Source organism: Larus michahellis, chromosome 20 (genome assembly GCF_964199755.1).
Source record: "Larus michahellis chromosome 20, bLarMic1.1, whole genome shotgun sequence".
NCBI lineage: Eukaryota > Metazoa > Chordata > Aves > Charadriiformes > Laridae > Larus > Larus michahellis.
In genome coordinates, this window is record NC_133915.1 from 6150902 (window position 1) to 6174267 (window position 23366).

Sequence of the window (23366 nt, forward strand, 5' to 3'; positions counted from 1 at the left end):
CGGGCACCCCGCGGACCCCCCCGAAAACCCATGGTGGGCACGGGGCGCCCCAACGATCCCCCTAAACACCCCTCGGGGGCACGGGGCACCCCGCGGACCCCCCCCGGCGGCACCCGGGACACCCCTCGGGGGCGGACGGCACGGCACGGACGCCCTTGCGGGCACCGAGCACCCCACGGACCCCCTCAAACACCCGTGGTGGGCACAGGGCGCCCCACGGAGCCCCCCAAGTACCCCTCGGGGGCACTGGGCACCCCGCGGACCCCTCCCGGGGGGACAGAGCACCCCACAGAGCCACCACCCCCCCGGCTATATGCCACTGAACAGACCCCCCACCCAGGCACCCTTGGGGACACGGGGCATCTCACAGACCCCCCCAAACACCCCTCAGGGGTATGGGGCAGCCCTCAGACCCCTCCAAGGATTCTTTGGGGGCATGGTGCACCCCACAGACCCCTCCCAGGGAGGATGGGGCACCCCATAGACCCCCTGCCCTCCTCTTGGGGGTATACAGCACTGCACAGACCCTCCCCACCCCGGCATCCCTGGGGGCACAGCGCACCCCTCAGACCCTGACCCCCCCCGGGGGAACAGAGCACCCCATAGACCCCCCTGGCCATCCCTCAGGGGTACAGGGCACTGCACAGACCCCCTCAGACACCCCTTGGGGGCACAGGGCACCCCTCAGACCCCTCCCAAGGGGACAGAGAACCAAACAGACCCCATCTGAGGGGACACAGCCCCCCAGGGACCCCCCTGGAAGGGACTGGAGGGGCTCCCAGGGGGGTTGAGTCCCCCATCAGAGCCCCAAGACCCCCCCAGCCGCTCGGGGCCAAGCTTCACCCCACACCAAAGCATCCACCCAGGCTGGGCGAAGGCTGCCAAAGTCCGCTGGGGCCGGCAAATAAAAGGGGATAAAAGCTGCTATCGGCGAGTGGCGAGGGTGAATGATTAACCCAGGGCACAGGGGACGCAGTGACGGGCTCCAGTGACAGCATCGTGTCACTGCTGCGTCCCCCTCCCTGTCCCCTCTCCCTCCGGGAAAGAGCACCCAGCCCCTTCGCCCACCCCGCAGCCGAGACGAGCAGCTGCCAGCAACACTTTTATTGAAGTTAATTGAAAACTAGTTACAGGGAAAAAAAAGTTATTAAATATTTTCAACTTTTTTTGCATTAAAAGGGAAGGCAGAGGCTGGGAGGAGGCTCCCGCTGTACCCCCAATCCCTGCTGGTGTTGGCACAAGGCAGGGGGTGGGAGGCACGAGGCGAAATGCAGGTGATTTGGGGGATGCTCTCGCAGCCCCCCGACAATTTTAAACACAAAGGTCTCCAACATCTCTTGACCCCAGCAAAGAAACACCTGAAATAGCTGAAAACTCAAACACACGCTTTTCCCTTGGGATAGGGACCTGCTCTCCTACCAGCCCCACAGAATAACAAAAAATTAAAAATAATAACGGTTTCCCCTTGGAAAACCAGTGACAAGCAGCCGAACCGGAGCTGGGTTTGTTCAACAGGAGCTCGGAAAAACAAAGGCAAATTCTAAACTGCCTCAATGGCAATGCGAGAGATTGGGGGGGGAAGCAAATAAATCCCCAAAATCATTGAGTTTTGCATCCAAAACTCCCCTGGGGCGGGGGCATGCGCAGGGATGAGCTGCAGCCTCCGCTGCGGGGCTCATTTACTCAAACCCCTTTACTGGGAGGACTGGAAACCAGCGGGCAGAGGCTGGCGGCCCCGCGGCAAACGAGGTTTTGCCGCGGGTTCATTCCCACGGAGATAAAGCCCGAGAGGCCATCGCCCCGGCGCCCTTCCGAGCATCCTTTTAAAACCAATAAGAACGAACCCAAGAAACCAGAATTCAAATTAAAGAATAAATAAATAAATAAAAAAACCCAACCCATACTTCAGGGAAGAAAGCGCCTCTCGCGGGAGACTTTAATGGCAGCGGCTGGGGGAGCCGAACCCCCCAAAATGGGTTTTTTTTCCCCGCCCCCGGTTATAGGAAGAAGAGCTTGTCGCAGAGCTGGGCGCCGGGCTCGTGGTGCAGGACCTGTCCCGAGAGGAAGGCCAGCTTGTGCGCGTATTTGCAGGGCGCGGGGACCCGGACGGTGCCCGGCCAGTTCCAGTAGAGGTGACAGAGCTTGAAAGTCAACCTGGGGACAGCGAGAGAAGGGGCGGGGGGGGGGGGGGGTGTGTGTGTGTGAGTGCTCCCCAGCATTCCCAGCTTGTGGCGTCGAGGTTTGGGGATCGGATCCTGCTCCCTACGGCAGCGGGAAGCCGTTACGGCTCGCTCTGCTCCCGGGGGTGTTTTTCTTCCCGATGACAGGAATTAAAGGTCAGGTGCTGCCTGGGCGCCGATAGCGGCTGATTGCATTAATTACCCAAGGACTGTTTGAGCCGCGTTTGAACCCGCTGCAGCTCTCCTTCAAGGCCACCCAGGCCACCGCCGTGTGACACAGATTCTCCTTTATCACCTTTGCAATTAGTTCTGGCCCGGAGAGGAGGCGAGACAGATGCCATCCTCCCTCTTGTCCGCTATCGAGTCCTCCCAGCTAACCCAGTACCAAGAGCAGGCTCAGCCCAGTCCCTGCTGCCCTCCCCGCCAGCTCCGGGGGACTGTTTTGTGACATAAAACCAGATTTTGGGGGCGGGAGGTGTCAGACGTGGGTCCCCACGCTGCAGGAGACAGCAAAAAGCCTGCCCTTACCTCTGCAGGTGCTCGTAGCTGAGGTTGGCCGTGTTCAGCACGCAGATGTAGCGCGTGGGGATGCTGCAGCCTTGGCGGGAGCAATGGGCCAACAAAAAGAAATCCTGCCTGAGAGGGAAGGAAGGGCAAGGTTTTGCGGCACGCCAGTTTATTTTGGGGGTTGTTTTTTTTTTTGGTGGGTTTTTTTTTGGTTTTTTGGTTTTTTTTAATGCACAAGGGGGTGTTTTCCACCCCACGCAGCTCTCCCCGCGAGCAGCCGGCGCTGCCGCCACCGGCACTCACCAGTCCGAACTGGTGATGGTGTGGTCGATGACCGTTCCCGGAGGAGGGGAGGCGAACTGCTCTGCCCTCAGGGCGTAGAAATTGGTGCTGATCTGCTTCTGCACCACCACGACCACCATGCTGGGCTCGTAGTTCTCGAAGGTGTCGAAGCACTTCTGCATCTGGGGGATCTCATACTTGAGCACGGTGTCGAGCTGGCTGTCGGACACGCCGTCCCTGTACACCACAATCTTCTTGGGCAAGCAGTGGTTCATCTGGGCGAGCGGAAATTGGAAGAAGTCGCTGTTTTGTTTTTTTTCCCCCCACCACCACGCATAGGACTGGCTGGCAAGGGGGAGATGCCCACCCTGGCAAGAAGCGGGGCGCTGGTCACCCACGGGGTGTCCAGGGTGGATAATACAGCGGTTTTGCAGCCTGCGAATTCAACCCATCGCCCGCCGGCTTTGCAGAAAACCCCCTGATTATGCTCAGAACTGACAAACGCGTTTTAAAGCGGGTTTCAGAAGGGCTTGCAGGGCAGAGAGAAGCAGCGTTTCGTGCTAATCCTGCCCACGGGACCACCAAACTTCCCCTTTTCAGGGGTGGTTTTTTGTGTTTTTTTTTTTTTTTTTTTTTTACAGCGCCCGCCGAAGTGATGGGAAAATCCCGAGAGCAGCCGGTCCCTGCCCCATCGCACGCTGCTTTTCTCACGCTGGGGACGTGCGGCGAAAGGACAGGGCTCAGCAGTTCCACGCCGACGGGAGCGGAGGCGTTAACGTGGCACTTCCCCCAGTGCAAACTAATCCTCCAGGCACGTTCGCACGTTCCCCAGATAAAGGTGAGCTTCCCCGGGGCGCCACGTCCAGTCCAAAGGCTGCCGAGGACGTTTGCTCTCCCCCACAGAGAGGTTTGGGGTGTTTTTTCCCCTTGTTTGGAGGCGACGTTAAACGGCGGGAGGGATTTTTTTATTTTTTTTTTCCCCCATTTTGGCCTCACCTCGTGGAAATGCTGGAGGGCATCGGCCAGGCAGAGCCGCAGGCTGTCGGCGATCTCCTGGTGGGGCATCTGGAAGACCACCCTGGAGTACCACTTGGTGAGGACGCTGGGGACAGGAGGGGACGAGCGTCAGGCACCCCCTTTCTCCAGCCAAAGTCCACCCAGACGTTGCGCAAGCAAAACCCACCCCGGGCTGGGCGCTCGCGGCACCTTTCCCGGCACCGAGAGAGCGCTGAAGGCCACCACCGCGTCCAACATAAACACACCGGCTTCGCCCCTTTCCCAGCAAAGGGGAGGCAGCGGCGATGCCGGTGCGGGACCCCTCCGCATTCCCAGGGAAGAACAGAAGGAAAACCGCTTTTACACACCACCCCCCCCCCCACACACTGTGGGGTACCACGTACTGATTCATGCTGGCCACGAAGCCGATGACGGAGCGCATCCCTTTGCTGTGGCCGTGGTAGACGTCCATGCCGATGACCATCAGCTGTTTCTTGGTGGGGGTGGGGGGGTAAAAAGGCAGGTGGGAGTTAGGGATAAGTCAGACAGCTCCGGGCTGGCCTGCCGGGATCCCTCCGGCTGCGAAGGACATTGTACGCACAAAACAGAGACGCCAACCCCAATTCCGCAGATGGCTCACCCGCATCCCCACAGGGAAGCCCGTGACCGCACCAGTTTACACACCCCCGCCCCCCCCCCCCAGCCCCCGGAGCTCGCAAACTCACGGCACGCGTGTCTCGCTCGCCTTACCAGGGGGATGTCCACCCCCCAGAGCTCGCCGCCCAGCTTGCAGTTCATCTGCAGCAGGACTTTCTGGACCACGCTCCTCATCTTGCCCGCCTGGCCCATGAGGGATTGTGCGTTGATGACCTGGCGGGGCAGGGGGCGGGGAAAAAAAAAAAAACCAGGGAAAACCGAGGCTGGAGATGCCCCCAGCGTGCCGGTGGTCCCGTTTTGCCGAGTCCCTTACCTACCTGGGAGGGCACCGGGGACTGCACGCAGCACAGCTTCTTGATGGCCCCGTACAAGTCCTCCCGGCTGCTGGAGATGATGCACAGGAGAAGCTGCACCTTGTCCTGCGGGGAGGGCGACGCAGGAGCATCAGATGCAGGAGCACCCAAGGAGACCCAGCGGCAGCACGGCCTGTCCTAACCTGCGCTATATCCCCCCCTCCCAGCCCCCCGCTCCTCACCTCGCTGCCCAAAACGCTTCGGATGGTCTTGGCGTAGGTCTCGATGCGGTCATCCTTCAGCTCCACCAAGGCGGGCCGGCTGACGTGCATGCCGATGGGGCCGCAGACGCTCTCCATGGCAGCCACCAGATCCTTCGCCAGGTCCTGCAGGCGCTTCGGGTAGACCAGCAGCCAGTAATTCATGGCGATCTAGGACAGGGAGGCCAGGACAGCCCTTGCCTCGGGGCCACGGCTGCCAAAACACGCAGCTCCCAGCCCTGCAGCACAGCGGGAAATTTGGGAGAGGGGAAAAAGAGCCCAAGAGGAACCTAAAGGGCACACAACATCCGATTGCTGCAGTCTGGAAGCCTTCAGCCACCCCAGGAGGAGGTGGGAAAGCAGACGCCGCGGCCGCGTACCTCTAACCTCCTTAGGAAAACCAGGCTGACGCACAAAGCCAACATAAATAAGGGAAGGGTTTTAGCTCGAACAAGCTCAGGCGGGAGCGGGGCAGACGGGATGCCAGCACTAAGAAAACCCATCCCAGTTTTCAAACAAGGGGATGTTGTTGCGAGGTTCCGAGCCGTGGGCTCACCGCCGAGATGGAAGCTTCTCGCGTGACCTCCTTGTTCCAGCTCAGGTCCTCGGCGGGCAGGAAGGAGCTGTGCCGCAGGTTGATCCTCTCCGCGGGCAGGATTCGGCCCTGGGTCTGAAAGGAGCAGAAACCCACGGTAGCTCCGGTGCCGCCGCGGTGCGGCCATTGCCTGAATTCCTGGGGAGGGGGGGGGCCCCCACCGCAGCCCCTTACCCTGTGGATGTCCGGGTCCAGGGTGAGCCCCCAGCGCATCAGCTCCCCCGAGGCCTCCGGGCTGTCCTTGATCCTGCGCAGGAGGCTGGTGAGCCGCACGTAGTGCTGCCTGGGGCTCTGCAGCATCTCCCGCATCACGTCCTGCAGCGGGCGGGCACGGGAGGAGAGGGGTTGGGGAGCCCCCGGGTGTGATGGCGGGGGGGCTCCCCAAGCAGCGCCTGGCCAGGGCTCAGCTCTCCAAACTGGGCAAGCGCCGGCTCAGGGGAGCGGGGATCACCAGACGCAGGCGTGCTCCGACCTTCAGCATTCGACTGTCCTTCTTTGTGTCGGGGATCCCGGTCATGAAGGTGAGCTCCGGCACGAGCAGCACCATGTCCAGACGACGCTACAGGGAGGGGGACAGGCACCGTCAGCCCCCCGAGGGGGCTGCAAGGCCCTGCCCTCCCGGCGACAGGTAGGTCAGGGGCTGGAGGAGGCGAGAAAAGACCGCGGGTCTCAATCTCCCCCCCGCAGCTCTCTGCGATCGGCTCACCTTCCCCTCCGGTGTCTGTTTTTCCCTGGGCCTGTGGATGAGCAGCGGCTGGTCCAGCTCCCTGATGGTGATGCCGTAGGCTTTGCTGGGCAAACAGCAGGGAGGTGGCATCAGGTGAGACATTCGCGCTCCTGCTCAGCCACCCTCGGTCAGAGCCGGGCATCAAGCCCTTCCCCACAGATGCTCATCCCAAAGGATGCTCCGTGGACCACTGCTACCTGTAGTACTCCACGAAGGTGATCTCCTCGCCGCTAAGCAGGGTGAAACTGTCCCTCGGGGTCTTGTTCCAGTCGATGTCGTCGACGCGGTAGGTGCGGTTGTTGTAGCGGGTGATGACCACGTTGCCCACCAGCTGCTTGGTGCACTCGTCCTGGAAGCTGCTGAGGCTTTGCTTGTAGATGGTGTGCCTGCGGCGGGGAGAGAGGGAGGGGGAGAGGCTCAGGGTGATGCTCCCTGCCCACGCTCCCCCCAAAATCAAACGCCTTTTGCCAAACAACACCAGTGGCCACGAGCCCGGTGATCGTAGCCAGCATTGCCCTCGCTGAGAGACAGCCCTGGACACGGCTGCTGGAAAGCCACCCTCATCCCCAAAACTCCACGGGGCTCCTCTGTTTCTTTCCCCCCACCCTCTCTTACATGAAGTTCAGAACAGAATCGCTGCGGATGACTTTGTGGATGGGATCGACCAAGAGGAAGAGGCCGCCGTCCTTCTTCCGGATGCTGACGGAGTATCCCGGCCAAATCTGCAGCCTGCGACGAGGAGAAAAGATGCCCGACGGCGCCCGGGTTAAAACCGGAGCCGCCTGCACGGCGCTGCCAGAGGGACCGGGCAGCCATCCCGCTCGCCAAGGAGCACTCAAAACACAGAGGATTTATTTCCCAGCTGGCTGCCAGCTTTCAGCTAATAACCCCTGAATTGCACTGCAGAAAACAGGCGCTTCTGAGGTCAGGTTAACCAGAGCCGGCCAAGAGAGCTGACCTGGCAAAGGCTTCCGAATTTCCAGCCTTGCGCTACTGCCGGGGCAACAGGGACGTCCCTGTCTCGCACCCAAGCGAGCGGCAGGAGAAAACCACGTCCAGCACCCACCTGTAATGCTGTATTACGGTGGCCTGGGCAGGTTCAAAGAAGTTTCTCCCAACCAGATTCATATCTAAGATTCTCATCACCCTAGGGAAGGCAAATAAAAGCAAGGATGGGCTCAGGCTTGGAGGGAGGAGGAGGAGGAGGAGGGTCTTTTCCCTGGAGCTCGGGGAGGGTCTCCACTGCTCCTCACCTCCGGAAAACCACATTGTAAAAGGGGATGCAGAGATCCGAGCTGGGCTCGAGGACTTTGGTTATCTGGATGGTGATGGTGATCTCCTCCCCGTCGCTCCTCCGCTGAGCCTTCAGACTGACGGGCTGCGGGGCGACACGGCGCGTTAGCCGGGGCGGGGGGGATGCTCTCCTACCCAGCACATGGGCTGGAGACCCGGGGCGGGGGGCGGGTTGGGCATCCCCACGCCCCCAGACCAGCCAGAACAACCCCACCCTGGTGCAGATCGCATCGCCCCTTACCTGGGGGAGCATGATGGGCAGGTAGAGGATGGTGCCGTCGAAGGCGGTCACGTCCCCCGTCACTGCCCGGTGCTGCTTCAGCATGGCAAAGCGGGCGCTCCTGCACTCCACCTCGGGGCTGCGGGAGACGGGGACGCATCACCTGCCACCGCTGGCAAGTCCTCGGTCCTTTAACCCCCGCTCTGCCCCCCAACGAGACTCCACTCAGGACCCCAACAACCCCACGAGGAGGAAAAGCCGGGGCTCGTTTGCTTTGCTGCCCCGCAGCAGCTCTGTCCGCAGCCCCGTGGCCGCGCCGGACGCTCCATCTAGCGGCTACTGGAATGGATGGAGGGACGGAGAGACAGGGAGGGCTCTGCCAAGGGGCACCCACCCTTCGAGGGGCTGCGGGGGGGCCCGGCCCACCGTGCCCACGCCGATACCTGAAGGTGACATGGTACTGGTAGACGGCTTCGTTCTGGCAGTGGATTTTAACCAAGTTCAGCCCCAAGGCTAAGGCAGTTCCCTTAGCCACCGGTGCCCTAGGAAAGACAGAGCAGAGGCAGTATGGAGAGCTGGGACCCCAACATGTGGGGCCGGGGCTCGCTGACACTTCACTTACGGTCTGCCGGCAGCCGGGGGGGTCCCTGGGGTGGGCGCAGGTGGCAGGGAGGGCCGGGGTCCCGGCGGGTGCAGGGTGGGTGCAGCAGCAATGCAGGGCTTTCCGCGGGATGGCACGGCGGCTTGTCTCCCAGGGGGAGCGGGCAGCACGTCCCCTCTGCCTCGCCACAGGATCCTGCGTCCCCGGAGCAGGCAGAGGTGAGTCCCAGCACGCTGGGGACATGCCGGTGGTATCCTGGCTGCAAACCCCCTGTGACGGCCATCCCTACCACCCCCTAGGGCATCCCTCAGCAATCCTCCCCCTCCAGCAGCCAGGTCCCCCTGCTTGTGCCCCACACACAGTGGGTGCTCCCTGCCCGGAGATGCTCAAAACACCAAATTTTGGAACAGGAGGTGGCACAGGTGGCTCGGCCACAACAATGGTGTCACTTACAGAGCATCCCCCGGCCCACCACCACCCGAGTCAGCCATTAAACCACCAGAAGGACTTGAGGCCAAGGTGTTGGGGGGGGACAGACAGAGGGGGGCTCACCGCCCGCGTGTGGGGAGTGCTGCCGCCGCCGCCGCCCCCTCCTCCTCCTCCTCCTCCACCGCTGGGCTGGGCTGCGCCAGAGCCTCCACCATGGTGCCGCGGCCTGTGGGAAGGAGAGGGCATGGTGGGGGGCCAGACCGGGCCTCGCTGCGCCCCCCCCCCCATCCCGGGCACAGCCACCTACCGAGGGGCCAGTCCCCGGCCTCCAGCGAGGGGCAGGGCCGCTCGCCCAGGCCTAGGCTGCACAGCAGGGCAGAGAGAGGCGCCACGGCGGGCCGGGGCTCGGGAGGGCCGGGCCGGGGCAGGCGCTGGGCTTGTCCCGGGAGCCCCCGCAGCCTGCCCGGGTGAGCGGGACCGGGACCGGGGAGGCGGAAGGGCCGGAGAGGCTCCATGGCCGCCCCGTCGAGGCGACGGCCCGCAGCACCGAGCACGCCGCCGCCGACGCACTGCGCAGGCGCGGCCCCGCCCACCCCCGCCGCCGCGCCCTCTTATTGGGCAGCTCGATGGCCACGCCCCCCGCGGCGGGGCCCAATTCCCGCGCGGGAGGGTAGAGTTCAGCACCGCGGACAGCGACCGGCGAGGGGGCGTGGCCCATGCAGGAAGGGGGCGTGGCCGGGGCAGGAGCTGGGGCGGGGGGGCTGAGATGGGATCGGGGCGGGGGGGGGGTAAAATGGGATGGGGTAGGACAGGGGTAAAATGGGGCCGGTGTAAGATTTCATGGGGGGGGGGGGGGTAAGATAGGGGGTAGGGAGGCATAAGACGGGATGGGGGTAAGATAGGATGGGATAGGACAGGGATATGATGGGATGCAGGGTAAGATGGGATAAAGCGGGGAGGATAAAATGGGATGGGAGTAAGATTTCATGGGACGGGGGGGGTAAGATAGAAGGTAGGGAGGCATGAGATGGGATGGGGGTAAGATAGGATGGGGTAGGACAAGGATAAGATGGGATCGGGGGGTAAGATGGGATAGAGTGGGGGGGGTAAAATGGGGTAGGAGTAAGATTTTATGGGGTGGGGGGGTAAAATAGAGGTTAGGGAGGCATAAAATGGGATGGGAGTGAAGTAGAATGGGGTAGGACAGGGATAAGATGGGATGAGGGATAAGATGGGACAGGGTGGGGGATAAAATGGGGTGGGGGCTAAGATTTGATATGGCGGCGGGGTAAGATAGAAGGTAGGGAGGCGTAAGATGGGATGGGGGAAGGATTGGATGGGGTGGGTAAGATGGGATGGGGGGGTAGGATGGGATAGGGTGGGAGGGGTAGAATGGGATGGGGGGGGTAAAAGTAAGATGGGATGGGGTAAGATTGGGGGTAGGGAGGTGTAAGATGGGATGGGGAGGTGTAAGATGGGATGGGGGAGGTAAAATGGAATGGGGGTTAAGATGGGATGAGGCGAGGGGTGGGGGGGCAAGAGCCAAGGGGCAAGTGCAGCCCCCGCTCCGCTCCGCACGGGCAATTGGTGCCTCCCCGCCCTCCCCCCGGGAGGATTTGGTTCCATGATGGCAGACCCTTGGGCGATGCCTTCCCCCCCACCCCCCCACCCCCCCCCAAGACACGCAGCCTCCTGCCCCCACCGCGGGGATGGCGCTGGTGGCCACGCACTGGCCCCCTCCCATGCTGCAGCAGTGCCCAGGGCCAACACTGGTCCCTGGGGGGGGTTCCCCACATCCCGCCACCTCCATGCTGCTTCCTCGGCATGGAGCAGGGAGATGCTCAGGGCTCGGGGGGGGGGGGGGGGGGTTGCTCAGCCCTGGGGGTGGCCGGAAAGGCTGTGGGGCCCCCCCTGGCTCTCCCAAGGGAGCGGCGGGTGAGTAGGTGGCCGAGGACGTGGCCCCACGTGCCAGCACTGAGCGTGTCACACCGACAAGCTGGTGGCAACGGGGGCGGGGGGGGGGCTGGTGGCACGGAGGTGGGGGGGGACAGCTGCCGGGGGCACCGCGGAGGAGACGGGAAGAGCAGCCCCACACCGGGGCGGGGGGTGGGAAAAGAGCTTTTTATTCCACATTTTTCCCCGCAGGCGCGTGTCCCGCTCTCCCCAGCCTGTGCACAGCTGCTGGAGAGCCGGTGGGGGGGACACACCAGGGTCCCGCACATCCAGAAATCCGTGAGACGTAGGCAGACACAGCCCCTGCCTGTTTGGCACGGGAAGGGGGCGGGGGGTCTGGGGGTCAAAGCCGGAGCCCCCAGCCCCGGTGCTGCCCCACTGCAGGGCCGGGAAGGAGGTAGGAGCCATCCCTGCGCCCACACCTGCAGAAGACACCTCTCCGTGTCCCCAGGCTGGAGGGTCCGAGGGCACCGCAGGGTCCCCGAGCTGCGCGGGGAGCGTCCCCACGGGCTGCGGGCATGGGGCTGAGCACCCCCCCCGCTGCCGGCTCCCCCCGGGCTACCGGTGCCGGTGCTCCAGCAGAGCCTCGAAGTCCGGGGAACACACCAGCTTGTGCTTCACGTGGCCCAGGACGATCATCTCCCCCGTCCGGTTGTCCCCGATGCCGACGGACACCAGCTCCTGTTCCAGCAGGGAGAAACGCCCGTAAACAGCCCAATCCCACGGGAAACGCTTTAATTGTGGCTGGGAGAAGGGCTTGAGGTCCCTGCCCGCTGCCGGGGGCGGGGGGTGGTGTCCCTAAGCCGGGAGGAGATGTGCCCCCCACTGCTACCCACACCTCAGGGGACAAGAGCAGCCACAGGGATGCTGGGGGGTGCCACGACCCTGCTCCTCCCTGATGGCCCCAGGGACCCCCCAACCCCAAGGGGCAAGGGGCTATGGTGGGGTGCAGCCCCACGAACCAGGTCCCCAGACACCCCCCTCCCCCACCCCCGACCCTGTACCTGTAAGAAGGAGCAGGGGGTCCCCATGGTCACGTCCAGGGTCACCTTGCCCAGCACCAGCTGCACCTTTCCCGACTTTCGGACGAGCAGTTTCCCCACCTGCCCCTCGGGGAGGTCGGCCAGGGTGCAGGTATTCTCCGCCTGCTTCGCCTCCTGCCACCGCGGGATTGGAGGGGGGGGAACGACACACAAATCACCACCCTGTCCCCCGTCGTCCCCCCTCCACCGCCCCCTCCGTCGGGCCCTTACCTGGCTCTTCTCCTGCTTCACCACCACCACCTGCCCTTCCTCGTTTTGCAGCTCCGTCTTGATGGGTTTGGCGTCGTGGGTGGGGGGCTGGCCGGGCAGGGTGTCGGGCAGCTGGAGGAAGAGCAGCTCCTCTTCCCCCGACAGGCTCAGCCGCTGCAGCAGCTCGGCCACCGACACGTCCCGGGGAAAACCCGGGGGGGGTCCTTTGCTTTGCAGCGGTTTGGGGGGGGGTTCCTCGTCGCACGGCTCTTCTTTCACTGGCACCGGGGGCGAGAGGGGGCGGGTGGGCACAGAGAGGTGGCGGGTGGGCATCAGGGATGGTGGGTGGGCACCAGACATGGTGGGTGGGCACGGAGAGGGGGCGGGTGGGCATCAGTGATGGCGGGTGGGCACGGAGAGGGGTCAGATGGGCACCAGACATGGTGGGTGGGCACGGAGAGGAGGCGGGTGGGCATCAGTGATGGTGGGTGGGCACGGAGAGGGGTCGGGTGGGCACCAGACATGGTGGGTGGGCACGGAGAGGGGGCGGGTGGGCATCAGTGATGGCGGGTGGGCACGGAGAGGGGTCAGATGGGCACCAGACATGGTGGGTGGGCACGGAGAGGGGGCGGGTGGGCATCAGTGATGGCGGGTGGGCACGGAGAGGGGTCGGGTGGGCACCAGACATGGTGGGTGGGCACGGAGAGGGGGCGGGTGGGCATCAGTGATGGCGGGTGGGCACGGAGAGGGGTCAGATGGGCACCAGACATGGTGGGTGGGCACGGAGAGGGGGCGGGTGGGCATCAGTGATGGCGGGTGGGCACGGAGAGGGGGCGGGTGGGCATCAAGGGTGGTGGGTGGGCACCAGACATGGTGGGTGGGCACAGAGAGGGGGCGGGTGGGCATCAGTGATGGTGGGTGGGCACGGAGAGGGGTCAGATGGGCACCAGACATGGTGGGTGGGCACGGAGAGGGGGCGGGTGGGCATCAGTGATGGCGGGTGGGCACGGAGAGGGGTCGGGTGGGCATCAAGGGTGGTGGGTGGGCACCAGACATGGTGGGTGGGCACGGAGAGGGGGCGGGTGGGCATCAGTGATGGTGGGTGGGCACGGAGAGGGGTCAGATGGGCACCAGACATGGTGGGTGGGCATGGAGAGGGGGCGGGTGGGCATCAGTGATGGCGGGTGGGCACGGAGAGGGGGCGGGTGGGCATCAAGGGTGGTGGGTGGGCACCAGACATGGCGGGTGGGCACCAGACATGGCGGGTGGGCACGGAGAGGGGGCGGGTGGGCATCAGTGATGGCGGGTGGGCACGGAGAGGGGTCAGATGGGCACCAGACATGGTGGGTGGGCACGGAGAGGGGGCAGGTGGGCATCAGTGATGGCGGGTGGGCACGGAGAGGGGGCGGGTGGGCATCGAGGGTGGTGGGTGGGCACCAGACATGGTGGGTGGGCACAGAGAGGGGGCGGGTGGGCATCAGTGATGGTGAGTGGGCACGGAGAGGGGTCAGATGGGCACCAGACATGGTGGGTGGGCACGGAGAGGGGTCGGGTGGGCACCAGACGTGGCAGGTGGGCACGGAGAGGGGTCGGGTGGGCATGGAGAGGGGTCGGGTGGGCATCAGACGTGGTGGGTGAGGACAGAGAGGGGGCGGGTGGGCATCAGGGATGGTGGGTGGGCATCAGGAATGGTGGGGGGGCACCAGACATGGTGGGTGGGCACGGAGAGGGGGCGGGTGGCCATCAGGGATGGTGGGTGGGCACCAGACATAGCGGGTGGGCATCAGAGGTGGGACAGCCCCCCCCACGCCCACTGGGTTTCTCCCCCCGCGAAAAGCACCTTTCACTGGTGGGTCCAGCTCCATCTTCTCCTCCTTGGGGCTGGGCAGCCAGGGCTGGGCGTCCTCCTGCTCCGTTGCCTCCTCCTTGAAGAGCCAGCCCGAGTGGGCCAGCGGCAGCTGCACCGGCTTGTTACGGATGTCATTCTTCAGCCCCGGGTCATCCAGGAACTACGGGGACGGGAGAAGAGACACTGAACACGGCTCCGGTGACACCGAAGCCACCCGGCCCGGCCCCACTCACGTCGTCCTTCTGCAGCATCCGCAGGATCTGCTTCGTCTCCTCGTCCGTCTCCCTCTTCTCCTTCTTGATGTTGATGATGTGGGAAGGGCCGAAGTCCGACACGTCCACCGTCTTGTCCCAGGAGCCTGCTGGGGAGCAGGGAACAGCCCCGGGGGTGAGCCCCCAGCCGGGTGGGACACCCCAAAATCTTCCCCCACTCCTCCCCGGGAATGGCGGCGGGGAGGGGGGCAGCTCCCCTTACCTTTCTTCTTCATCATTTCAGCAGGACCCTGCTCGAAGATGGAGTGGGACTGGATAACCTCGGGCCGGCCCCGGCCCCGGCCGTGCCCATCGCGTTGCCGGTCCCGCTCCCGTTCCTTCTTCTCCTTCTTGACGGTGACGTCCTCTCTGGGCCTGGGGAGCGGGGAGGTGGCCTGTCACCCTGTCCCCCTGCCGCCAGGTTGCCCTCTCGGGGGGCTGTTTTGCCCACCGAGACCCTGCCGCCTTGGGTACCCGCCCGGCGAAACCGCGCCCCGCGGAAACGCTGACGAGGCCACTTACTCTTCCTTGATCTTCCTGCTAATTATGTTGGGGGTGAAGGTTTTCTGCGAACGAGAGCAGAGGGACAAGTCGCTGCACGAGCCCAGATAAGCAACAGAAACCAAACCGGCCGCGGGGCTGGAGGAGGCGGATGGGCACGCGGCCACGTCCCGCTCCCCCCACAGCACCCCGACCCCCCCGGGGGTCTCTCCTCGCACCCACACCCCAACAGCGGGGCAGGGTCACCCCAAAAAGGGTGGTTTTGGGGACATCCTCCCCCCAGGTTACTCACCTTCTTCGGGCCTAGCAGGGTGAGGGGGGCTGGAGGAGGTGCCTCCCCCCCACCAGAGCACCCAGAACCCCCCCCAGCTGCTGCTCTGGGGGTCCCTCCTCGCACCCACCCCCCAACAGTGGCACAGGACGTAGGGTCACCCTGAAAGGGGTGGTTTTGGAGACCCCCCCCCAAAAGGGGTACTCGCCTTCTTCACACCTGCCAAGGTGAGGGGGGCTGGAGGAGGCAACTGGGGACGCGGCCACATCCCGCTCCCCCCAGAGCGCCCCGACCCCCCTGGGGGTCCCTCCTTGCACCCACAGCCCAACAGTGGGGCAGGAGACAGGACCACCCCAGAAGGGGCGGTTTTGGGGACCCCCCCAAAAAGGGGTACTCACCTTCTTCACACCTCCCAGGGTGAGGGGGGCCGGAGGAGGCGGCTGGGGACCCGGCCAAGTCCCAAATGGACCAGGTCCCCCCACCGGAGCACACCAACCCCCCCCGGGGTGCTGCTCCAGGGGTCCCTCCACGCACCCACACCCCAAACGGTGGGGCAGGAAGCAGGGTCACCCCAAAAGGGGCGGTTTTGGGGACACCCCCCCCCCCAAAAAGGGGTACTCACCTTCACACCTCCCCGGGTGAGGTGAGGTGGGTTGGAGGAGGTGGATGGGGATCTGCCACGTCCCGCTCCCCCCAGAGCGCCCCAAACCCCCCCTGGGCTGCTGCTCTGGGGGTCCTCTCCTCGCACCCACACCCCAGCAGTGGGGCAGGAGGCAGGATCACCCCGAAAGGGGTGGTTTTGGGGATCCCCCCCACCCACCCCCCAAAAAGGGTACTCACCTTCTTGACGCCTCCCAGGGTGAGGTCCCGGGAGCGGATGGAGGGCAGGCGGCCGGGGGTGAGGGGGGGGGCGGCCGGGCGCCTCCCGAGCACCCCCCGCGCCCCGGGGAGCCCCGGCCGCAGGCTGCTGGGGGAGCCGGTGTCGCCCAAGCCCCCCTCCGCCATCCTCTGCCTGGCCCTGGAGGGGGGGACACATGGTCAGGGGCACCCAGGGTCAGCCCCCCCCCTCACCCCCAAATAGCACCCCCTCATATATACCCCCCCCGAGGGTGCTCCCCCCGCACCATGGTGGTCACCCCGCCCCGGACCTACTCGTTCCCCCTCCCCAGAGTGCTCCACCCCCGCAATGCACCCCCCCCAGACCCACTTGCACCCTCTCCCCAGGGGGCTCACACCCCCCAGAGCCACTTGCACCCCTATCCAGGGGGCTCGGCCCCCCCATACACCCCTCCGGACCCACCGGCACCCCCTCCCCAGGGTACTCCTCCCCAATTCGCCCCGCCAGACTCACTCGAACCCCCCTTTCCCATGGCGCTTCCCCCCCCCAAGACCCATCCACACCTCTTTCCAGGGGGCTCAGCCCCCCATACCCCCCCCAAACCCATCGGCACACCCTCCCCAGGGTGTTCCCCCCCTCCGGACCCACTCACACCCCACTCCCCAGAGTGTTTCCTCCCCACGCACCCCCCCAGACCCACTAGACCCCACCCCAGGGGGCTCAACCCCCCCACACACCCCTCCGGACCCACCGGCACCCCCTCCCCAGGGTGCTCCCCCCCTCCGGACCCACTCGCCTCCTTCCCCAGGGTGCTGCCCTCCCCCCGGACCCACTCGCCCCCCTTCCCAGGGGTCTCAGCCCCCCCCATACACCCCCCGGACCCACTCGCATCCCCCTCCCCAGGGTGTTTCCCCCCCCATGCACCCCCCCCGGACCCATTCGCCCCCCACCCCAGGGAGCTCACCCACCACGGAGCCACTCGCCCCACTTCCCAGGTGGCTCAGCCCCCCCATAAACCCCCCCAGACCCACTCGCCCCCCCTCCAGAGCCGCTCACCCCACGCCACGCTGCCCCTTACCCTGCCCGGGGAACCACTGGCTCGCCGCCCCACTGCGCATGCGTCCCGTGCGACGGGCCCTTCCCGGAGAGACGCCGCTGCCGCCATCTTTGTTACGGGCACGCGGGGTCTGCCAATGGGCCGCCATCTTTGTGCTTGGCACTGCCCGGCCATGCCGAAGGTTGCGGCGCCATCTTTGTGATGGGCAGTGCCCGGCTCTCCGGAGGGGGCACGGTGGGGGGAATGGGAGGACAGCGGGGAGGTTGGGGGGCCGGGGGTGTCACTCACCCCTTCATTTGAACCTCCCCTTCATCTTGGGCTCAAACCACCCCTCCAGCATCTCCTGCAGCCCGGGGTGTGGGGGGGGTCCCAACCAATCTACACCCCCACGCGCGTGGGCGCTCGGAGGGGGGAAAATGAGCTTTTTTTGGGGTCCCCCCCCAAAACCACCACATAGTGGGGGTCCCCCACATCACCATTAGCGAAGCATCAATCCCCACCCCCCTTTTTTTTTTTTTGGCTTTGCACCCACATTTCCCACCGGGGGGCACAGCTGGGTACCAGCATCCTTGGTGGGTACCAGCATCCCCCGGCAATCACTGTATCCCATTTTTTGGGGGGACGGGGAGGGGGGTGTCCCGGTTGTGCCGCCCCCGGCACAACCGGGACAACCCCCCACGCCCCCCCAAAAAAGGGGGGGGTTCAGGCAGAAGCTGCCCACCACCCACCCACAGCCCCCCACTCCTCTCGCTGCCTCCATCCCCTGACGCCGGCCACAACCCTCCACCCCATTGGGCAAAAGAAGAAGAAGGGTTGGTTTATTTTTTTTTATTCCCACCCCTTTCCAAGCTGCTCGGTATCTATTTTTCCTTCTTTTTTTTTTTTTTTTTTTTTCCCTCCCTCCTCTGGAGGGTGTTTTTTTTTTTTTTGCTATTTCCGAGCTGGCTGGGAGGATCCCAGTCGCAGCAGCCGCAGGCAGCAGCGCGGCATCGTCGGGTACCGCGTTGTCACCGGCATCCTTTGCCCTTCCCGCTCGCCTCGGCCCCACCGGGGCTACCTTGCCCTGTCACCTCACCGCCATCCCACCGCATCCCGGCAGCCCCCCGGCACGGCCAGGTAAGGGCCTCACCACCACGGTGCCACCAGCAGCATCCTGCTGGCATCGGGGGTTGCTCGGGGGATATGGCGTGCGTGGGGACACGGGGGACGCAGAGTGCGTGGGGACACGGGGGACGCGGTGACACGGAGCATCACGATGTGGCTACGAAGCTCCCGGTACAGGAGAGCCCCCCCCACGCCTCCACCGGGCACGGGGCTGGCACGCTGTCCCCAAAGCGGTGACCTTCTTCCATGCCCGAGGGTGGTGGTGGGGTGTCCAAGTGACACCCCCACATAGATGACACCCGGCTGGGGGGGGGTGTCCGGGTGGTGGGGGAGGCTGGGGGTGCGCAGTGTGGCTCGCCGCAGGGCTGCGGGGGCAAGCGGGCACCCTGCCGCGGGGTGCCGGCGTGTGCCGTGGCTCTGCGCACACAGCGGGGGACACAGACGCGTGGCCGTGGGTGGCCGTGGGTGGCCATGGGTGGCCGTGGGAGCGTGCCCACGCGTGGGGTGGATGTGCCAGGCGCTGTTTGTGGCGGTTGCGATGCCGTGCGGCGGTTGCGGGGCAGGGGGGGGGGCCATCACGGAGGAGCTGGGGTGTGGGTGGCCGCGGGCACGCGTGTGCCAGCCACCATGGGCACACGTGGGTTGCAGCGAGCGCGTTGGTGGCCCCGCGGTGCCGCGGCTCGGGTGGGCGCCCACCATGGCATTGCTTCTCCTTGCGGGGCTTACACAAGCCTTGGGGTCCCCGTCCCCCTCCGCCCCCGACAGCCCCCCCCGGTGCATCCCCTGGCTGCTGTGCCACTGTGCCACCGACGGCATCGCTGCGCCCACCCCGGGGTGCGAAGCCCCCCACGCACCCACCCCGCCGAGCGGCTTCCCCAGGGTGCAGGGAGGCGAGCGCAGCCACGGGGAAACTGAGGCACGGGGCGGCCGCGGGCCAGGGCAAAGGCGGATCCAGCTTTTCCAGTGCCCTCGTCCAACCCTCCCCTCTCCCAGCACTCCCTCCGCTCCCCTTGTTTTTCTTTCCCCACCCGGTGTTGAGCAAACCCCGAAACACCCACTGGCGACGAGCCGGGGCCCCGCGGCATCCCGGGGGAGCGGCTGGGGCTCCCCCCCGCACCCCCTCCAATCCTGCGCAGCCGCTTTTCCCCCCCTGAACGGGCTTGTTCCCGGCTTCCCGCTGCCTGCTCCTGCCTGCGTTGCCTATTCCTGGCTGCCCGCCGCTTTTCCACCCCGCTGCCATCTGCTCCGCCGCGGGGGGCCACACCGGCGCGGGCGGCCGCCCCCCCCCCCAACTCCCCCCGGCAGCTGCCGCCGTGGGCAGTGGGGTAACCCCCTCCCCTTGCCACCCTTCAGTGTGTCCGTCCCCCCCCAATCCTGCTCCTCTGCCCGCAGGAGCGCAGCCCCTCCGGCCATGGAGCTGCTTTCCACCCCCAAAAACATCGAGATCAACAACATCACCTGCGACTCCTTCCGCATCTCCTGGGCCATGGAGAAGGGGGACCTGGAGAGGGTCACCCACTACTTCATCGACCTCAACAAGAAGGAGAACAAGAACTCCAACAAGTTCAAGCATCGGGTGAGCCCGGGGCGGGGAGAGCCGGGGGGAGAAGCGGCCCCCCCCCCCCCAACCCCGTTCCCGGGGAGAGGAAGAGCGGGTTTTAGGGGGAAAAACATCTTTAGAGCCCAATCCCACGCTGATCTGGGGACAAATCGCCCGTGGGACACGGCAGGCGGAGGGGACCGGGATGGGGACGGGGGCGTGACCGACACCCCCCCCCGCGCCCCCGCGGGGGGAGCAGAGCCGCAAACCGCTCCCGCTCCCCCTCCCCTTGGATGCGAGTTACTAATTCAGGACGTTTTTAGCAGCGCGGTTGCCAGGGTGATGCTATTTAATGTTTAACATTTTTTTTTTTATTTTTTTTTCCTCCTCCCCAATAATAAGGGGGGTGGTAGCGGGAGGTGTGTGTTGGGGGGGGGGGGGATATTTTTTTTTCCCCTGTGTCTCCCGACTTCAGCATCCGCCGTTGCCACAGAAACGGCTCTGCACTGCGGTGCTGCTCGGTGGCCTATTGACACCGCGAGATGCCGCCGGGAGCGGGGGGTCCCCAAGAACCCCCTTGGGGGGGACCCCTCATCCCCTGTCCCAGCTGCGGCTTTGCCGGGAGGTGCGGGAAGGCGGGGAGAAGGGAGATCTATGGGGGCTGGAGTGTGTGTGTGGGGGCAACATCACGCCGCTTTGGGGGTGTCTCAGCGCCGGGCAAACCCCGGCAAAGGCACCGGCGAGGATATTTTGCAGCGTGTGGTACCCGGCAGCATCCCCCCGGCAGCATCCCCCCGGCAGCGAGCAGGGATGCTGGAGGAGAGGGGAAGTGGGGGGCGGGAGGGGATGATGCCACCCTGCCTGACCCTCACCCCTCGGCGCAGGATGTCCCCACCAAGCTGGTGGCCAAAGCGGTGCCGCTGCCCATGACGGTGCGGGGCCACTGGTTCCTGAGCCCCCGCACCGAGTACAGCGTGGCGGTGCAGACGGCGGTGAAGCAGAGCGACGGCGAGTACCTGGTGTCCGGCTGGAGCGAGACGGTGGAGTTTTGTACCGGGGGTGAGCTGTGGGTGGGGGTGGCCGAGCCGGGCGCTGCCGGGACCCGGGACAACCGGGAGGACGGGGGAGATGCCGGGAGCTTGCACAAGCCGGGCGGGTTGGAGCGGCAGCTGATGAGTGGGAAGCAGGAGGCGCGGGGAGCGGGAGATGCGGGCAGGGATGGGCTGCCCGGGGGTGGGTGGGTGGTGGTGGGATGGAGACACCCTGATGTCCCCCCGTCCCCAGATTACGCCAAGGAGCACCTGGCCCAGCTGCAGGAGAAAGCCGAGCTGATCGCCGGCCGTATGCTGCGCTTCTCCGTCTTCTACCGCAACCAGCACAAAGAGTATTTCCAGCACGTCAGGTACCCCCCAGCCCCTCTGCCCCACCAGCCCCAGGGACACCCGGTCCTTGCCGGAGGCCACGTCCCCTGACCCTCCCTGTGTGTCCCTCCTCCTCCTCCTCCTCCTCTTCCTCCTCCTCGCAGGATGCACTGCGGGAACGTGATGAAGCCCTCGCTGAAGGACAACAGCGGCAGCCACGGCTCGCCCACCAGCGGCATGCTGCACGGCATCTTCTTCAGCTGCAACACCGAGTTCAACACCGGGCAGCCCCCCCAGGACTCCCCCTACGGCCGGTACCGCTTCCAGATCCCGGCTCAGCGTCTCTTCAACCCCAACACCAACCTCTACTTCGCGGACTTCTACTGCATGTACACCGCCTACCACTACGTGGTCCTGGTCCTGGCACCCAAGGGTTCCTCGGGGGATCTCTTCTGCCGGGAGCGTCTACCCCAGCTGGACATTTCCTCCAACAAGTTCCTGACGTGCTGCGTGGAGGAGGGCGAGCTGGTGTACCGCCATGCCCAGGACAGCATCCTGGAGGTCATATACACCGAGCCGGTGGACCTCAGCCTGGGCGTGCTGGGGGAGATCAGCGGGCACCAGCTGATGAGCCTCTCCACCGCCAACGCCAAAAAGGACCCCAGCTGCAAGACGTGCAACATCAGCGTGGGGCGTTAAGGCTGGGGGGCCTGGCAGGGCCGGGGAGGGGGACGGGAAGCGGCCGGGGGGGGTGGGTTTCACCCATGGACGTTGCCGGGTGGAGGACGCGGATGGGTGCGGGGGACCCGGCCGGGGGAAACAGCGGCGTTGCCCGTGTCCCTGCCCGCCGGGGGAAGGAGCCGGCGGGACCCTCGCCCAGCGCGGAGGCAGAGCCCGCGCCGCCCTGCGCCCCCAAGGAAGGAGCCTTCATCTCCTGGACTGGCCGACCAGCATCATCCTCGCCGGGGTGAGCCCCGCGCTCCGCCGCCGCGGGACCCCCTTCCCCTCCGCCGCCCCCCGCATCCCCCCCGGTTCCCCCTACACCAGGGCTGGCCCCCCCCCCTCGCCATCCCCGTTCCCCCCCGGGGGGTTCGGCGGAGGGGCTGGAAGCACCCCCCCGGTTTTGAACTGCTCCCAGGGACGGAGGGGTGCTTGGGCAGGGACCCCTCCCCGCCTCCCGCCGGCGCCACTTTGGGGCTGCAGTGTCCGCAGTGGTGTGTGTGTGTGTGGGGGACGCTGGCGGTGTACCCCCCCTCCGGCCCCGTGTCGTGTTCGCTCTCTGCTCTAGCCATCGCTGTGTGCCGCCCGAACCCCCGGCCCCGCGGCCCAGGAGGCAGCCGGAGGAGCCGGGGCCGGGGGGAGAGCGGAGCTGAGCCCCCCCCTCCCCCCCAGCCCTGCGTCCCCCCTTCCGCCGCCCCCCGCATGAGCCGTCGGCAGCATGGCGCTTGCGTGCCGGCCCCCCCCCACCCCGGGCTGCCCGCTCCCCGTCTCTGTGTATGCGATGCACGCTGTAACGGTAGAAGAGAACAAACCCCCCCCCGGTCCCCGAGCATCCCTGTGCTGTGCTGGCGGTGTATCAATAAACTCTGTGCGGTCGCCACCGGCCGTGTCACTCGCCTCTGTCCCCCGCCAGGACCCCCAGAAGCGGCTCCAGGCCCCCGTCTGGCTCAGGGAGGGGGGGGACAGGGCTTTGCGGGTGGCACGGAGGGATGCTGCGGCAGCCACGGGCACCCTGGTCCCCTCGCCAGCCCCAGGACGGCCACCAAAGTTTGGGTTTGGCACCTCCTCACCCATCACCGCGGCTGCAAACCCTCCTGGGTGACAAGCCCTGGTGCCCGTCACCGTCCCGTTTGGGCACAGCCAACTCCGGGGCATTCCCTGCCCAGGCAGCGCTTTCCACGCCGCCACTGCTGCCTGTCCCTGGCATCCCGCTTGCAAACGGGTCCCCGAGCATCCCTGTGCTGTGCTGGTGGCGTATCAAACCCTGTGCCATCGCCACCGGCCGTGTCACACGCCTCTGTCCCCCACCAGGAGCCCCAGAAGCAGCTCCAGACCCCGGTCCAGCTCGGGGAGAGGGGGACAGGGCTTTGCAGGTGGCACGGAGGGATGCTGCGGCAGCCACGGGCACCCTGGTCCCCTCGCCAGCCCCAGGACGGCCACCAAAGTTTGGGTTTGGCACCTCCTCACCCATCACCGCAGCTGCAAACCCTCCTGGGTGACAAGCCCTGGTGTCCGTCACCGTCCTGTCCGGGCGCAGCCCACTCTGGGGCCCTCCCTGCGTTTCCACGCCACCACTGCTGCCTGGCCCCAGCATCCCACCGCAAACGGGGTGCGGAGCATCCCCGTCGCCCCATCAGGGGACAAGGGGA

The 23366-nt window shown here is 65.8% G+C and overlaps 3 protein-coding genes across 12 annotated transcripts; 1 reads left to right on the plus strand and 2 right to left on the minus strand.

Moving 5' to 3' along the window:
* Nucleotides 1–1090: 1090 nt before the first annotated feature.
* Nucleotides 1091–9625, minus strand: PIWIL2 (piwi like RNA-mediated gene silencing 2). 5 transcript variants are annotated; one of them, XR_012584294.1, is made up of 21 exons: nucleotides 9348–9598; nucleotides 9164–9266; nucleotides 8633–8806; nucleotides 8454–8552; nucleotides 8032–8149; nucleotides 7751–7875; nucleotides 7564–7644; nucleotides 7113–7226; nucleotides 6695–6883; nucleotides 6477–6561; nucleotides 6243–6329; nucleotides 5945–6085; nucleotides 5732–5845; nucleotides 5158–5346; nucleotides 4936–5041; nucleotides 4716–4835; nucleotides 4370–4458; nucleotides 3966–4071; nucleotides 2991–3244; nucleotides 2709–2816; nucleotides 1091–2154 (listed from the first exon to the last, which is right to left on the minus strand). XR_012584294.1 is itself a non-coding variant. In XM_074563808.1 (21 exons), exons 1-21 carry the CDS (start codon nucleotides 9553–9555, stop codon nucleotides 1998–2000), a joined length of 2763 nt encoding a protein of 920 aa, XP_074419909.1. In that variant the 5' UTR covers nucleotides 9556–9625; the 3' UTR covers nucleotides 1091–1997. The 5 variants fall into 5 exon arrangements, 4 of the variants coding, with proteins under 4 accessions (XP_074419909.1, XP_074419908.1, XP_074419907.1 ...); XM_074563808.1 differs by having other exon boundaries at nucleotides 4940–5041; nucleotides 9348–9625; XM_074563807.1 differs by lacking the exons at nucleotides 1091–2154; nucleotides 2709–2816 and having other exon boundaries at nucleotides 3177–3244; nucleotides 3337–4071; nucleotides 4940–5041.
* Nucleotides 9626–11147: 1522 nt separating this feature from the next.
* On the minus strand, nucleotides 11148–17166 carry POLR3D (RNA polymerase III subunit D). 5 transcript variants are annotated; one of them, XM_074563717.1, is made up of 9 exons: nucleotides 17014–17147; nucleotides 15938–16115; nucleotides 14848–14891; nucleotides 14549–14700; nucleotides 14308–14432; nucleotides 14066–14234; nucleotides 12247–12503; nucleotides 11998–12150; nucleotides 11148–11674 (listed from the first exon to the last, which is right to left on the minus strand). In XM_074563717.1, exons 2-9 carry the CDS (start codon nucleotides 16100–16102, stop codon nucleotides 11552–11554), a joined length of 1188 nt encoding a protein of 395 aa, XP_074419818.1. In that variant the 5' UTR covers nucleotides 16103–16115; nucleotides 17014–17147; the 3' UTR covers nucleotides 11148–11551. The 5 variants fall into 5 exon arrangements, with proteins under 5 accessions (XP_074419818.1, XP_074419816.1, XP_074419817.1 ...); XM_074563715.1 differs by having other exon boundaries at nucleotides 14308–14435; XM_074563716.1 differs by having other exon boundaries at nucleotides 14308–14435; nucleotides 16992–17014.
* A 741-nt stretch (nucleotides 17167–17907) lies between these two features.
* PHYHIP (phytanoyl-CoA 2-hydroxylase interacting protein) lies at nucleotides 17908–22597 on the plus strand. 2 transcript variants are annotated; one of them, XM_074563719.1, is made up of 5 exons: nucleotides 17908–18108; nucleotides 19489–19672; nucleotides 20521–20695; nucleotides 20921–21038; nucleotides 21162–22597. In XM_074563719.1, the coding sequence occupies exons 2-5, from the start codon at nucleotides 19508–19510 to the stop codon at nucleotides 21694–21696; spliced, it is 993 nt and encodes a 330-aa protein (XP_074419820.1). In that variant the 5' UTR covers nucleotides 17908–18108; nucleotides 19489–19507; the 3' UTR covers nucleotides 21697–22597. The 2 variants fall into 2 exon arrangements, with proteins under 2 accessions (XP_074419820.1, XP_074419819.1); XM_074563718.1 differs by lacking the exons at nucleotides 17908–18108; nucleotides 19489–19672 and adding an exon at nucleotides 19878–20261.
* Nucleotides 22598–23366: the final 769 nt, after the last annotated feature.